General features: G+C 45.0%; 1 protein-coding gene across 3 annotated transcripts in view; it reads right to left on the bottom strand.

Annotated features, from left to right (window-relative positions):
• The window catches only part of SENP6 (SUMO specific peptidase 6), a 106,216-nt gene that overhangs the window by 30,800 nt on the left and 59,430 nt on the right, over window positions 1-15,986 (bottom strand). For all 3 annotated transcript variants that reach the window (XM_061623153.1, XM_061623155.1, XM_061623154.1), the window contains 3 exons: window positions 15,101-15,193; window positions 12,159-12,592; window positions 1,472-1,575 (listed from right to left, as the gene is read on the bottom strand). In XM_061623153.1, coding sequence (XP_061479137.1) covers window positions 1,472-1,575; window positions 12,159-12,592; window positions 15,101-15,193 — 631 coding nt within the window. The remainder of the gene's footprint in view (window positions 1-1,471; window positions 1,576-12,158; window positions 12,593-15,100; window positions 15,194-15,986) is intronic.

Below are 15,986 nucleotides of genomic sequence, written 5' to 3'. Positions count from 1 at the left end.
TTGGGAGCCTTTTGGCCAAAAAGGAGCATATAAATAAACTATAAACTAAAAAAAAAACTAGAAGAGGTTCAGAGGAGGGAAACAAGGATGATCAGGGGACTGGAAACAAAGCCTTGTCAGGAGAGACTGGTAAAGTTGGAAGGGGCCTATAAGGCCATCGAGTCCAACCCCTGCTCAATGCAGGAATCCAAATTAAAGCATACTCGACAGGTGGCTGTCCAGCTGCCTCTTGAATGCCTCCAGTGTTGGAAAGCCTACCACCTCCTAGGTAATTGGTTCCATAGTCGTACTGCTCTAACAGTTAGGAAGTTTTTCCTGATTTTCAGTTGAATTCTGGCTTCTTGCAAGGTGAGCCCCTCATTCCATGTCCTGCACTCTGGGACGATCGAGAAGAGATCCCGGCCCTCCTCTTCATGGCAACCTTTCAAGTATTTGAAGCGTGCAATCATATCTCCCCTCAGTCTTGTCAAGGCTAACATGCTCAGTTCTTTCATTCTATGATTCTACACAGACTATAAGGATAGAACTTTCATCTCAACTTTTTTTCTTCCAAGACAGCTGTGATTTTTTTTTAATTCTCAAGTTCCTTTAGGTAAAAATTACTAAACTCCATCCAGTCTCACTATGCCTCACATATATAGCTGACAAAATGAAAAGCAACTTATTAGATGAAGCATTAACCCAGCCCGTAAATCTTTATTCTGCAAAGTCTTTATTCTGCTCTCTTCATATTACTTCAACTCTTCATATTACACCACCATCTAGTCTCTATAATTGGACTGATATTCTTGAACAATGGAAGAGAAAAAAGGGAAACACAGCATTCCCTTGGTGGAAGTAACATGTAACAAGTTCCCAAAGTGAAACTTTAACATGGCCCTAAATTCTGTTTAACAAAACAAAACAACAACAAAGAAGCTGTAGCCTCTCAAAGCCTCCGTAGCCTTCAAAGTGGATGTAAAGAAGCACAGGTCCCAATTTTTAATAACAAAGATGGATAAAGCTTGCCTTCTAGTGGTGGAGTTGGGAACATAACTATGCAACTGCTATCGAGAGAAGGTACAGGAGAAAGACCAAAGCATGGTACTAGCAGCACTGAGGAACAAGCCTAATCTTTATACATAACCATGTAAAACATACAGCACTAGTTAAAACTGAGTATTCTTCCATTTGTTTTTGAAAAAGCACAGCCACATGAAAACACACTTAAGTGTCACATTCCATCTTACTACTTACTAGCTTTAAATCAATAGACTGTTGGGAGTTTTGCAATATGCGCTACACTGAGACCACCTCAACTTCAAAAATGCCAAATTAACACCTACTTTGAAAATACAGGAAGAACTTAAAAAATGTTGAAAAGGCTATTTACTCCACAGTAATACATTTACTGAACATTTTAAACACTGTTAGACAATGCTTCGCTCCTAGAAAAAGTAATACTAGTTATCTATGTAATGTTTACTTTTACCTGATTATCTTGATCTTCTGAAAAATCTATTAGCTCATCTTCATTTAATTTAGTGCTGTCAGTTGAATCTTCACTATAGTTCAGTCTGATTTTCTGTAAACCATCTGCAACAATCACAAAGATTGATTAAAAAAATTAGAAGTGCCATAAACATATACATTATCTCCCAAAGTAGGATAAATGAATTTTATGTAACAGCATAAAAAACAACAAGTGCCTAACTGAAAGAATTCCTACAAAAATACTGTGACCATGTTTTTATAAATCTACACTTCCAACACTGCAATCCTATATATGTCTATTCAGTTCTAAGTCCCACTGCATGCAATGGGATTTACTCCCAGGTAACTAGGTTCATTAATGCAGCCTAAACCATTAACATAAAAGCACTCAACTAAGTTTCATCTCACGCTACCACTGACAGACAACACTATTACTAATTACATACCGGAAAGTAAGTCCACTGAACAATAAATAATGTTTTGATTGTGTGTTCAATGACTCAGTTCATATGCAACACTAAGCCAAACTATGTTTCCGAAGAGGAGATTGCAGCCACTTGGTCCTTCTATAGTACTGCTTGGCTTAGCATGCTTTGGCTTAGCATGTTGTCTGAACTTGGACTTATAATTTGTCTTGCTTCAGAAAAACCAGGAGCTGTAACAAAAGTTTGTTCTTGGAGCCCAGGTTCAAATGACATGCTAAGCCAAACAATGGTTTAGCTCACAGTAGGACTGGAGGAGGAGGAGGAAAGCAGCCACAATCTCCTCTCTGGGAGCCTGTCCATTTGCACTAAGCCATGGTTTGGCTTAGCATTGTGTGCAAACTGAGCCAAGGAGCTGGGAGTGGAAATGGACCATTGGTCTCACCTGAAGGGTGATTTTCATAGGAGGACTGCCATCAAGCGGGTTATAGCTCCACCTATCGTCCGAAGGCAAGAATGTTTTTGAAGTCAAGACTAGGGGCGTCAGGCCCCTCCCACTCTCCAGTTCATTTGCAGCGAGTCCAAAGACAGGTATCTAAAAATGCAGGAGAAAGGGCCAACGGGCCTACCAGCAAAGACATAACACAATAGCAATAATCATAATAATATGACTCTAACGTAGCGATATAACATTAATAGCAGTCTTGACTTCACTAGTAAATCTAATATAATAGCGTAACAGGAGTATATGAAAAAAAACCCAAAAATATCTAGGTATCCAGGTATCCTCCAACTGGGAGGGTCGTGATGGCAGTCCTCCTATGAAAATCACCCTTCAGGTGAGACCAATGGTCCATTTTCCATAGGACTGCCATCAAGCGGGATGTACCAAAGCAGCCCATAACAGGGAGGGACCACCCACATCCTAATCATCATTAAGAACCTGTTGCAACACTCGTCTGCCAAAAGAGGCATCGGCAGAGGCATAATGATCTATTTTGTAATGCCTTATAAACGAGTGTGGGGTAGACCAAACAGCAGCTCTGCAAATATCAGCAACAGGAGCGTTGGTAGCAAAAGCAGCCGTAGTGGCCACTGACCTAGTAGAATGAGCTGTTATACTAGCTGGAACTGGAAGCTTAAGGGACTCATAGGCTAAGGTAATACATGCAGGCAACCAGCGGGATAAGGTGGAATTAGCTACTTTATGCCCCATAGAACGTGGATGAAAGGATACAAACAAAGACTCAGTTCTTCGTATATCCTGGGTCCTAGACAGGTAGGTCTTGAGAGCCCTCCGAACATCCAATGAATGCCAAGCCTTCTCTAGAGGATGGGTAGGATTCGGACAAAATGAAGGAAGAACAATGTCCTGGTTGCAATGGAAAACTGAATTGACCTTGGGACGGAAGGAAGGATCAGTTTTCAGCACAACAGAGTCCTTGTGAAAGACATAGAGATGGCGGGCAGAAGACAATGCGCCCAGTTCCGAAACTCGTCCCGCAGAGGTGATCGCGATCAGGAACAGGACCTTGAATGACAACAGACGTAAAGGCACAGTCCTAAGGGGCTCGAACGGAGGACGTTGTAAAGCCTGTAGGACCTTCGACATTCCATGAGGGAAAACGGTGGAATATAGCCGGTGAGCGTAACGCGGTTCCCCTCAGAAAACGTTTGATGAACGGGTGCGAGGCAATAGGAGCACCAGCGGAGGACACTGAGAGAATGGACGACAGAGTGGACGCATGTCTACGTAAGGTGTTGGGTCTAAGTCCCATCAGGAGGCCCCTATGAAGGAATTGCAGCACCTGTTGTATTGTGGCCTGGGAAGGATCGAGGTGCTGGGACTGACACCACCTGGAGAATGCCACCCAAGTATGTTGATATATACGGGTGGTTGATGGTCGTCTCGAGGCCAAGATAATGTCAGTAACAGCATCAGACAGGCCAGCAGACCTTAAATGTCCCCATTCAAAAGCCACGCTGTTAGCTTAAGCCAATTGGGATCCTGATGCAATATTGGGCCCTGGGATAAGAGATCTGGCCTGACCGGGAGCGTCCAAGGGTCTGTCACTGACATGGAAGGAGATCCGAGAACCACGGTCGACGGGGCCAATATGGAGCTATCAGAACCAGTTTGGCCCTCTCGCGTCGTGCCTTTCTCAAGGTTCTGGCTAACAGTGGTATTGGAGGGAAGGCGTTACAATAGGCCATCCGGCCACGGTAGCAATAAGGCATCCACCGCTTCCACTGTCGTGTCCAGGTATCGAGCGAAGTACCTGGGTAGCTGGCAATTGCGACTGGAAGCAAATAGATCAACTGAGAAGACGCCGAACCGACACTGGAGAAGATGGAAAATGGTCGGATGACGTTTCCATTCTCCCGGAAAGACCTGTTGTCTGCTGAGCCAGTCTGCTGTCACATTCCAAATTACTCTGAGATGTTCTGCTTTTAAGGATTGCAGATGTTGCTCTGCCCAGTCGAATATGAGGGAGGCTAGGTTCTGCAGAGGACGGGACCTGGTCCCCCCCTTGTCTGTTTAAATGAGATTTGGCACACGTGTTGTCCGTTCGAATGAGAACATGGTCCAAGTGGAACAGAGACTGAAAATGGAGCAGAGCTAAGTGGACAGCCTTCAGTTCTAGCCAATTGATGCTCTGAGTCTGCTCTGCTGTGGTCCAAACCCCCTGAACGAACTGGGAGTTGCAGTGGGCTCCCCAGCCGAGGAGACTGGCATCTGTGGTAATAACAGTCCTGCGGGGTTCTCTGAATGGAGTGCCCTTGGTGAGATGTTGGACCCTCGTCCACCAGCGGAATGAAAGACGCAGTGCGGGGCTCAGGGGAATTGCTCGATGATTTGACCTGGCAATGTCCTGCTGAAACGGCAACAAAGCCCACTGGAGTTGGCGAGTATGAGCTCGAGCCCATGGCACAATATGGATGGTGGACACCAACATTCCGAGAGCCCTGGCTAGAAGCATGACGTCTGCGGTTGCGTGGTGCATCAGAGACCGTGCGATGTCTGTGACAGCAGTTATGCGGTCTGGAGACAGGAACACCGTCGCCTGCAGGGTGTCCAACATCGCCCCTAGATGTTGTAGGCGTTGGGCTGGTTGGAGATGGCTTTTGTCGAAATTGACTAGCCAGCCGTAGGCCTGCAAGACATGGAGCGTGAGCGTTAGATGGCGATGAGCCAGCTCCCTGGAACTCGCCCGTATTGAAAGATCGTCCAAGTAGGGGTAGATATGGACCCCTTGAAGCCGGGGGTAAGCCACTAGTATGAGTAGCACCTTGGTAAATACTCTCGGGGCAGATGAGAGGCCGAACGGCATCACTCGATATTGAAAATGCTGGGGGCCGAAAGCAAACCGAAGGAATTTTCTGTGGGCTATGCAAATAGGCACATGGAGATACACTTCCTTTAGGTCGATAGAAGCCAGGAAGTCTCCTTCTTGAAGGCTTTCTGTAATGGAGTGGAGGGATTCCATTTTGAACCTGCAATACTTTACAAAATGGTTGATGAACTTGAGGTCCAACACCGCCCTCCATGACAGATCTCGTTTGGGCACAGCAAATAGGAGGGAGTACACCCCTTCTGACCTCTCTGTTGTAGGGACTGGCTCTATCGCCGCTGTGTCCAAGAGGTGATGTATGGCTGTCTGCATGATGCAGTGCCTGGCTGGTGCCCTGGGACAAGGGGAAGGATGAAATCTGTCTGGAGGGATTGCCGAAAACTCTAGTGCATAGCCATAACAAAAAAGATCTCTGATCCAGGTGACCAATGGTCTCCAAACAGAAGCAGTCTGCCCCCAACCGGTATCGCGTCAGTACTGTCTGTGCTGGTGAGACCCTCCCCTATATGAGGACGTTGAAGTACTTCTGCGCCCCTGGTACTGACCTCTGCCTGGGAAACGTCTGTTCCAGACTCCCTTGGAGGGACGGAAATCATAGGTTTGGAAATCGCGGCCTCGTCCCCCGGGCCGCGTTCCTCGAAAGGGCTGGGTCGTGCGGTATGAGGTGAAACGTCTGAAAGGCCTGCGATCAACGTTCCAGACAGTGGCCAAGACAGGCTTTCGAGCATACTTGGGGTCAACAAGCACTGCCTTTAGGGCTTCCTTGCCGAAGAGTAATGAGCCGGAATAAGGTGCCCTTGATAAATTAACTCTGGCTGTAGAGTCCGCTTGCCAGTGACGAAGCCAGAGGGTCCGTCGAGCAACTACCTGAGCTGCCATAGCTCATGCTCCCAGCTGATTTGCGTCCAAGGCAGCATCAGCCACAAAAGCCGCTGTCTTGTGCAATTTCATCAGTGACCTCCTCAGAGAGACAGGATCGGGATTAGGATCATCTAAGAGGTCGTCCAACCACATCATCACTGCCCTGGAAAAGATGGAAGCTGATGCAGAGGCTCGCATGGAGAAAGCGGTGGCCTCATGATTCTTGCGTAAGGCAAAGTCCAGCCTCCGCTCAGTGGCGTCCTTTAAATGTGAATCTCCTTCCCTCGGCAAAAGGGATCTAGAGACTAGATTGGAGATCGGCTCGTCTATGCCAGGGACAGCAAGTCTGCTTGTAAAGTCCGGAGCCAAAGAGTAAAGTCTGTACGCAAGGGCGTTAAAACGGTGTGTTTGTAATGGATGAGACCATTCGTCCTTGGCCAGTTTAGCAATAGGATCTGGCACAGGAAGGTAGTGCTCTGCTGGTGTGGGGGATTTCAAGACCCTGGCCCCTTTAATAGCGGGAGTGGCAGCTGCAGGTTGTGTAGATTGGAGACCAAGGGTGTTCAATACTCTGCAAGCAAGGGGCTGTTAATCTAAGGCATCAAACAGGCGATAAGATGTATCCTCCTCATGTTCCGAATGATCACTCCATTCGTCTCCTTCGGCTTGCACAGCAAATGGTGACTCCTCCCCACAAGAAACGTCATCGACAAGTAGCCTCAGTGGCACGGAATGCGTTCTACCAACTTCGGTTGGTGGCCCAGCTACATCCCTATCTGGACAGAGAAGATCTCACCTCAGTTGTTCATGCTCTGGTAACCTCTCGATTGGACTACTGCAATGCGCTCTACGTAGGGCTGCCTTTGAAGACGGTTCGGAAGCTACAGCTGGTGCAAAATGCGGCAGCCAGACTAATAACGAGGACCAGGCGGTCTGAACACATAACACCTGTTCTGGCCCGCTTGCACTGGCTACCTATATGCTTCCGGGCCAGATTCAAAGTGTTGGTTTTAACCTATAAAGCCTTATACGGCACGGGACCACAATACCTTTCGGAACGCCTCTCCCGATATGAACCTGCCCGTACACTACGCTCAACATCGAAGGCCCTCCTCCGAGTTCCAACTCATAGAGAGGCTTGGAGGATGGTAACAAGAACTAGGGCCTTCTCAGTGGTGGCCCCCGAACTGTGGAATAGTCTTTCTGAAGAAGTGCGCTTGGCGCCGACATTGCTATCCTTTCGGCGCCAAGTCAAAACCTATTTTATCAGGCATTTTAGCTTTTCTTAAACATGTTTTAATTGGTTTTAGATTGTGGATTTGCATTTATATTTTTTGTATTGTTCTGTGTGATTCTATTGTGTTTATTGTAATGGTTGTACACCGCCCAGAGAGCTATGCTAGTGGGGCAGTATAAAAATTCAATAAATAAATAAATAATAAACAAACCTGCCCCTGGCAATGTCAAAAGGATTTGGAGAGCATGATGGATCTGCCTCATTGCGTACATAGTGGTCCACATTGCGCTGAGGAATGGCGGGGACTTGTGACGGTGACTGTGTTTGAGTGAAGAACGACAGCATGTCTTGTAGTTGTGATATGAACTCATGAGACAGCTGCAGCCCCAGTGAGGTAGATGGTTGCGCTTGTAGAGGCAACGTTATGGATGGCTCAGCAGGCTGTGAAGATGAATAAGCCCTAGGTGGTAATATGGGAGGAGGGTGGCTGGCTGCTGTTTGGTCAGGAAACCAAGCAAAGTTCTCCTCGGAGAATGCAGTCGGAGAGTGAAATAGATTCGTTAACTGTTCCTGGCCCGCCCCCTCGGAAACCAGAACAGAGACGTAGCGTGGCCGCTTGGTTGTGCTGTGGCTGGATAGATGTTTAGTTTTGGCAACCGCTTTGGTGTGCTTATGCTTGGCCGCCTTAGATTGTTTCGGCTTGGTTGCCTGAGTTGTCGCTGGCTGTTCCGCCATCATATATTTTCTAGGGGGGTTCAGTACACGGCCACGGATGGGGCAGAATGTACAGACCCGAACAGGCTCAGTACACGGCCACGGATGGGGCAGAATGCACCGGCTCAGATGGCTAAGTACACAGCCACGGATGGGGCAGAATGTACAATTTCAACAGCGTTGGTACACGGCCACGGATGGGGCAGAATGTACAGATCGAACAGCCTTGGTACACGGCCACGGATGGGGCAGAATGTACAGTTCCAGACAGCCTGAGTATACGCAGAATGTACAATTTCAAACAGCCTTGGTACACGGCCACGGATGGGGCAGAATGCACAGTTCCAAACAGGCTTTGCACACGGCCAAGGATGGGGCAGAATGTACAGTTCCAACTAGGCTGGATACACGAAACAGCTTCAATAGTCAGCTTCAGGCAGCAGTTTGCGTTGAAGAACTTATAGCAGGATTATAGAGGTTCTGCTCTGCAGCATACACACAGAAACTGACAGAAAAGGCAGAAACTGACAGAAAAGGCCTAGAACAGAATCGTTTACTATGGAAAGGACCAAACAGAAAGGGTGGGAAAAAAGGGGGAGGAACAAAATGGCGCCTGCGAAAAGAGTGGGAAAATTGGCCAATCAGAAAGGCTTGGGGCGATGAAGAAGCAATGGCGGTCACAAGGGAGCACCAGCGAGCTCAAAATACGGCCTCAAAAAATGCTCTGGAGCCGTGGGGCTGAGAAGCGCGATCACGGCTTAGAGAGTGAGCCAGATCGCTACAGTTGCGGGACAGCCTCAGCAAGCGAGGGGAATAAGGAGCCGCAGCCGCAGGCTCCGAAGGCAGTCACGGCGAGATTTAAAATGCCGCAGAATGAGCTGGGGGAGGCGGGGCAGCCCAACCAGAAAGGGACACTGAAAGTAGAAAGAGCCGCAGCTGCAGGCTCTGGAGAAAAAACTGAGGGAGCTGCCGCGAAAACAGGCAGCGAGTTGAAAAAAGAGCGGCGGCGCAAGGCAGAGAGCTGCAGCCGCAAGCTCCTGGATTAAGTCTGCGTCCGCCGGCTGAGGAAGGGAGAACCGCAGCTGTGGTCTCCCAGAATCGCCGTTCAGCTAGGTAGGGAGCTGCAGCCGCAAGCTCCTGGAGTAAGTCCGCGTACGCCGACTGAGGGAGAACCACAGCTGTGGTCTCCCAGAATCGCCGTTTGGCTAGGCAGGGAGCTGCAGCCGCGAGCTCCCGTAACAAGGCTGCGTCCGCCGCCTTAGGAAGGGAGAACCACAGGCGCGGTCTCCCAGTAAATAGCTAGGGAGTAAGGGAAAAAAATAGACAAAAAGGGGACCCCCTTAAGTACAAAGACAAACAAAGTACAGTCAGTCCCACAGACTCTAAAGTAAAAGACAGAGGGAAGGAAATAACATGGAATACACACACAAAAACTCCACACCCTGTCACACAAATACACAAAAACTTATCTAGACGCTAGCTATATATCCAACTTGCACGGACGAAGGCAAGAATGAACTGGAGAGTGGGAGGGGGCTGACGCCCCTAGTCTTGACTTCAAAAACATTCTTGCCTTCGGACGATAGGTGGAGCTATAACCCGCTTGATGGCAGTCCTCCTATGGAAAATTCCAATACTGCTTTCAACTATAATATCACAACAACTACTCTTAACTAGACTGACAGCTTCTGGGAGAAAATATTTATGATTTTTAAGCTATCATTTTATTTCTGATTATTCATTGTGATAAGAGTATGCACATATCTTTTAAAGATTGTAAATATATTTTAATACAATTACATTTGATGAAATGGAAAAGCTTGGAATGTATTCTTTCTAATAGTCCTTGGCTATCTATTATGAAGACCTGCTTAAATAAATGAACCAAATGTTTTGCTTGATGAAAACTAAGTAGACAGTTTTTTCTTCACCAGTTGTCCAATTAATAGATTGTACGTAGCATGATGTACAATGTGCACAAGCAGAAACAAGCCACAGAGAACTTTGGCTTGTGCATACTCCCATCTCCTCTCATGCACCCAGGAGAATTTCAGAAGCTTTTGTCTTTACATTTGGTTTAACCACAGTTTGTTGTGTCATCAAGCATGAAACTCTGGTCAACGTTAATTACAGTTAATTTCAAACCAATTTCAAATCTGAGCTGACATGACTAAATTTATTTAAGATGAAGAAACCTTCTGAACAGCTGGGGAAAACGGGAGGGGACTACATCAGTTTGTACTAAGCCAGGGTTTACTGAGGTATGAACAAGACACTTTTTACTGTCATTCTATATTTAACAAAACACATGTCTTCCTTTTCATTTTGCAGCTAGTTAACAGAAAGTTCCCCAAAGTGTGTTTCATAGCTTGGATTGGGAGGAAAAAAGTTATTAAGAAAATATTCTGAAATGGCCGATCACCACTATAGGATAGGTTTTTTGGCTTTTGCACCTTGCCCTTTGCAGTTGGACTGGATCACATCCATTGTGAGCAATTGCTAGTCTATCCATTGTTGTATAAAAAAGAACTGCTTTAAAAGATGCCATCAAAAAGTAATGACAGAAAACAGTAAGTCCAGGTATATAAGTTTCATCTTCACCAGTCACAGAAGTTTTCCTTTTAATCTACAGACATCCTGTAGAATTTATTAGTACATTAATCTTCCTCATAGATACAATTTTCAATTTTGATCAAGGAACATAAAATGGAAAGTTAAAAATGCAAAACTTAAATCTTTTTTTTTTTTTGGCTGTGATAGAAATAGTACCTTTTTGGCCCATTGCACCTAAGCTTTACTATATATTCTTTAACAAGTGGGTCCCTTTTTCTGGTTACATGACATCTTCCTCATATATTTATAGCACGAAGAAATGAATTCAAGAAAGTACTGAATATTCTATATTTCTAGAACCAAGTAAGTTTAGTATCTTGAAGAGGCAACAGAGGTTATTTTTCTAATTTTGAAAATGGTAGTCTAATTTTCACATGTACACATCCAGAAGGAGCAATATGACGATGCTCAGAAGACAATCTAAACTGGAAATCTAAAACTAAATTTGTATTAGCTATTCTGTGGATGGCATAAAAGCAAATATAATCTTTTGTTTTTAATTTTCCAAGCCAAGAATGACATATAACCACTGCTCTTTTACTGAGGATCAGTTGGAATTGTTACACTGGTGTTTTTGCAACACTGAAATATTGCCAGTAAACATTGATACGTAACTAAGGGAAAATGTGTAAAACAAACCATATTAATGGCTGGTTAATTCTAAAGAAACTGGATCCCTGTTCACACAATAATACGTATCTAGAACTAAGCTGCCTTATATTGAGCAAGACCATTGGCTCAACTAGCACCGTATTGGTTACACTCACTGGCAGCTATTCTCCAATGTCTCAGGTGGAGGTCAATCCCACCTACAGTATTCAATATGTTTTAACTAGAGATGCTGTGAATTGACCCTGGGACCTTCTGCACTAGGAACCCTACATGAGAGCAAATGCACTGTCAGAAGACAAAGACTATTTTGGGAATTTCAAACTCAAGTACACTTTAAACCACAACGCTTTGTTTACCAGTTGCAATATTCAAAAACGCAATTAGCATTCCAACAACGGTGTGCTTCATCCTTATTCAAACAGGTTATAATCCTGTCTCCATGTTATGGATCTAAGACCTGCCATCCATACTGAAGTGAATGGGCAAACACTCCGTAGGGATCAAAAACCTAGTGTTCTGTCACAATGCAGGAACAGTGCAATGGTTTGCACTATGCCTTGGTAGGAACTCCTATTTCTCTAATATTTTACTGACTACAATTGTTACTTTACTTAAATCCCACTCTTCCTTTACGAAGCAGTTTATACTGGCATCTCTGTTTCCCATCCAGTTATTACAACACTCCCACTTAGTTTTAACAATGCTACAACCTAATCCCCCCCGATCATTCACTGGACTTTTTCATCAATTTAAGTACTTAAATAATTAATTTCTAAGTCGTATTAGCAGTACTAAGATATCAAATTCCAAGAAATATATTTTTGGACTCCTGACACCGAAACAAACATATATACCGTAGGGGAAAGTACACACCTGTAGCCTGGATATGAATTTTATCTTCGTTCTGCATGCCATTCACCTCTGACGTCCTATGGTCATGTTTATGAAATACAGATTCCACAGTTCTCAATTCTTCTATGGTGCTATTTAACTGATTTAGTTTTTTAAAGCCACCTTTCACAGAAGTGTTTCTTTTGCAATACAGTGATTCACTCTCCCCAGCTTCTGCGCTTGTGTCAGTTAATGCTACAATATGCTTCTTGTTCAGAACCTTCTTTGTAATAGTTTCAGAGGAGGAGTGCTGTAATGGATCCAATTCACTAGGTACAGGAGATGAAGTGCTTCTGTCTTGATCTAAAGAGAAAGATTTAACCTGTGTAGATACATGTTCCTGGTAGTACGGATTGGTCTCATATATGGGTTTCTCTAAACCTGGGAAACAGATGACAGCCAAAAACCAATGTGCCCTGAAAAAAGCAAAACACAAGAAAGAATTGACTCAGCGGCTATCTTTATAAATATGTATTACTAGGTGATTTGCCCCTGCGTGCTTTGCTTGCCACCCCCACAACACACATGCGGGCTCCCAAACACAAACACACACACACAGAGGGACTCCTTAACACATACACAAACCCCCAGCCCCCACCTTGAACTCCCTAACACATACACACACAGACTCCTAACTGCCCCCAAAGACTCACATACACACGCAGGGGCTCCCCCACAACACACACACAGGAACACACACACAGGAACACACACACAGGAACACACACACAGGAACACACACACAGGAACACACACACAGGAACACTCTCACTCTCTCTCTCACTCACTGTCTCTCTCACTCGCTCACACTCCCGCTCACACTCACACGCTCACTCACTCACACACTCACACACACGGGCTCCCCAACACACTCAGGGGCTCTCAACCCCCCCAGGACTCACAAACACACACACACACAGAGAGACTCCCATACCACATCCCACTCAGGACTCCCAAGTGCACACACACACACACACTACAGGGACTCCCAAACAGATTACCCTCCCCCTCTCCATGGGACACGAAGTGTCCTCTTCTCCTTCCCTTTAGACCTTCTCCTGCGAGGAGAAGGGAGGCATCCGGCGGAGGCAAGTGGCACAGAACAGTGGGGAGTGGCCGGGGCAGCACCTCAGCAACTGTCCTGCTCTCTGGCCACTTCCCTCCTTCTTGCCTTCCGCCACTGAGGTGGGGGGGCAGCAACAGCAGAGCACAACAGTTGATGAGGAGCTACCTTGGGCTGTCCTGACTGTTGATCCATAGCTCACCCAGGCTGCCTCACTCACCATCCTCGCTTGCCTCACACACTCACCACACTTGTCTCATACCTACCATGCCTCCCACCCACCCCCATGGAATGCTGCTGCCATGCTGCATGACGGCTTAAAATATATATATATGTATAGATAGACAGACAATATTAAGCATCTAGTATAGATCAAATAATTCCAAATTCTTAGTTTTTAAATTCTTCTCATCACCATTTCTATTGGACATTCACGTACAGAAACAGCGTTGCCACATTTCGAGAACAACAAGCCATGGTCATTGTAGTTTGTGTAAACTGTGGTTGGAAGCTTTAGAATTTCCTCCTCACACAAGTGAAAGAAGCAAAGTAGGACCACAGAAGCTTAAGGGTCACTGTAGTATGCTCATGGTTTGCTGTTACATTTGAGTGCAGTCAATGGGCAAAGTCTAAAAATGCCCTGGAGCTTCTGGAGATCTCTACTATCAAAATCTCAAGAGAAATGAAATTCCAACACTACACACACAGATGCGGTTTATCTACAAATTTCACAATTCCAGACACAACACCAATTCTATGCAGGGAATCTGGGTGTACCCTTGTTCTTTATTGTATTACTGAGCAGTAGGCTCTCAACATAGATGAGCCTGTGCAATGGATCAGTTTTATACACTCCCTTTCCCAGAGCTTGGAAAAGTTACTTTTTTTGAACTACAACTCCCATCAGCCCAATCCAGTGGCCATGCTGGCTGGGACTGATGGGAGTTATAGTTCAAAAAAAGTAACTTTCCCAAGCTCTGCCCTTTCCCTTCTCTTCCTCCCACACAGCTAGGAGGAAGATTTCAACAGAGTTTAATTTCACTTTTACTGAATCCTTAGCCTTATGTTAATCAAACCAAGGGTCCTGGTTATAAAGTCTGGTAGGTTTCATAACAAGCTAACTTTAAACCACGGGTTATGAAGTTGGTGTGTTACACTAACCAGACTATGTTTTCAACCAGGATCCCTGATACCAACGCAATGCTAAGCCAGGATTCAGTAAAAATGAAACTAAACGTTGCTGAAGTACTCGTTCTGTGTGGCCAGGAGAGGGGGGTGGGGTAGGGGAGAGCACCTGATGCTTTGCTTGGGCTTATTCAAGTTTATCCTCATAACGCTACATCATGGTTTAGAGTTACGTGGAAACACAACCAATGACAAACGCAATCCTAGCCTAGGTTTTATCATGGAAATAGTCTAACAAAACCAAAAATATGGGCAGTTGCCCATGCTAGTTGCACACTGCGTACTGAGCCATCATTTCCTTCAAACAAATGCAGAAGGTTTGCATTGTAGTGCAACTATCTATTCCATAGTTGTCCAAAGTAAGTGATTTATGGAAGGACCTAGATGTAGCCCCAGTTTCCCTATTGGATGGAACTTGAAACGAAACAGAATCTTTGAGGACAATCAGAAAGGAGTGAGAAGAATGTTCAGTTTGTGGTTTTTAGCTGTTAAAGAGAAGGAAAAAAGGTTAGTTGGGGAACAGACATGTATAAGAAGAAAGCAAAAACCCAGGCCCTAGAGAAGATGGGGTTACAATGTCCACAGTTTTCTAGGGGTGATGAAAGTTGACAATATGGCTCAGATGACAAAGATGCAAGTCCTACCATTACTGTGTAACAGTACAAGTCCTACTTACGCTTCATTAAGGGGAACAAAAATAAAATCTTTTTCAAAGATGTCAACATGTCGTGTCCATGTTTTCACTCGACCATGCCTTTTCTGCTGAATTCTGTGAACACACCAATAGGAAGCAAAACGCATTAATGATCCCTTTTGACATTTAGGGGACTATGTATTCTCTTCTTCCACAATGATAGTTTAACTATTATCCCAATCTTGTACAAGATATATATGACCTATCTTGCATCTTCAGTTGTTTGGGCAGCAATAACATTTTTAAAAAGTTAAAAATGAATTGACAAGTGGTACCAAGTAGTTGTTGGCTTTGTATACTAACAGATGGTATAAAAAGTAAGTCCCATTCTGTTCTTCTAATCAATTTGCTCTAAATGAACTTCCCAAATATTAATCTGATGCAGACGGGCACAAGCCTTTGGCTCATGCACTCTTTCCTCCCCTCTTCTTCTCTGGTAACCAGAAGGATATTGGCAGCTTTTGTTTTCAATCAACTGCTGTTTATTGTTCCATCAAAACCCAAACTATGGTTAACGTTAACTACAGTTTAGGGAAACAAGCCAGTATTGTAACACACAATTTCAAATTTCAATTTCAAATTCACTTGTTTCCCTGAACGACAGTGAAAGCAAACAACAGTTTGCCTGGGTTCAAGTGAAAACTTTTCCTTCCATTTTTAAATCTCTTTATAACTGCGCTGGAGGAAGAGAGGCATGAGTCTAACATTCATACATTCAAGTTAGCATTACATCTTTAAAAATGCCACTGGGCAGTATTCAACTAACTTTTCATGCTAGTGCAAGAATTAGCACTAGCCTAACAGGATTTTTCCCCTTCCTTCCCCAACGCTGGCCCCAAATCTGCTCTGGAGGGTTGGGGGAACACCC

Source organism: Rhineura floridana, chromosome 4, assembly GCF_030035675.1.
Source record: "Rhineura floridana isolate rRhiFlo1 chromosome 4, rRhiFlo1.hap2, whole genome shotgun sequence".
Classification (NCBI taxonomy): domain Eukaryota; kingdom Metazoa; phylum Chordata; class Lepidosauria; order Squamata; family Rhineuridae; genus Rhineura; species Rhineura floridana.
This window is presented reverse-complemented; position numbering and strand designations above follow the sequence as displayed.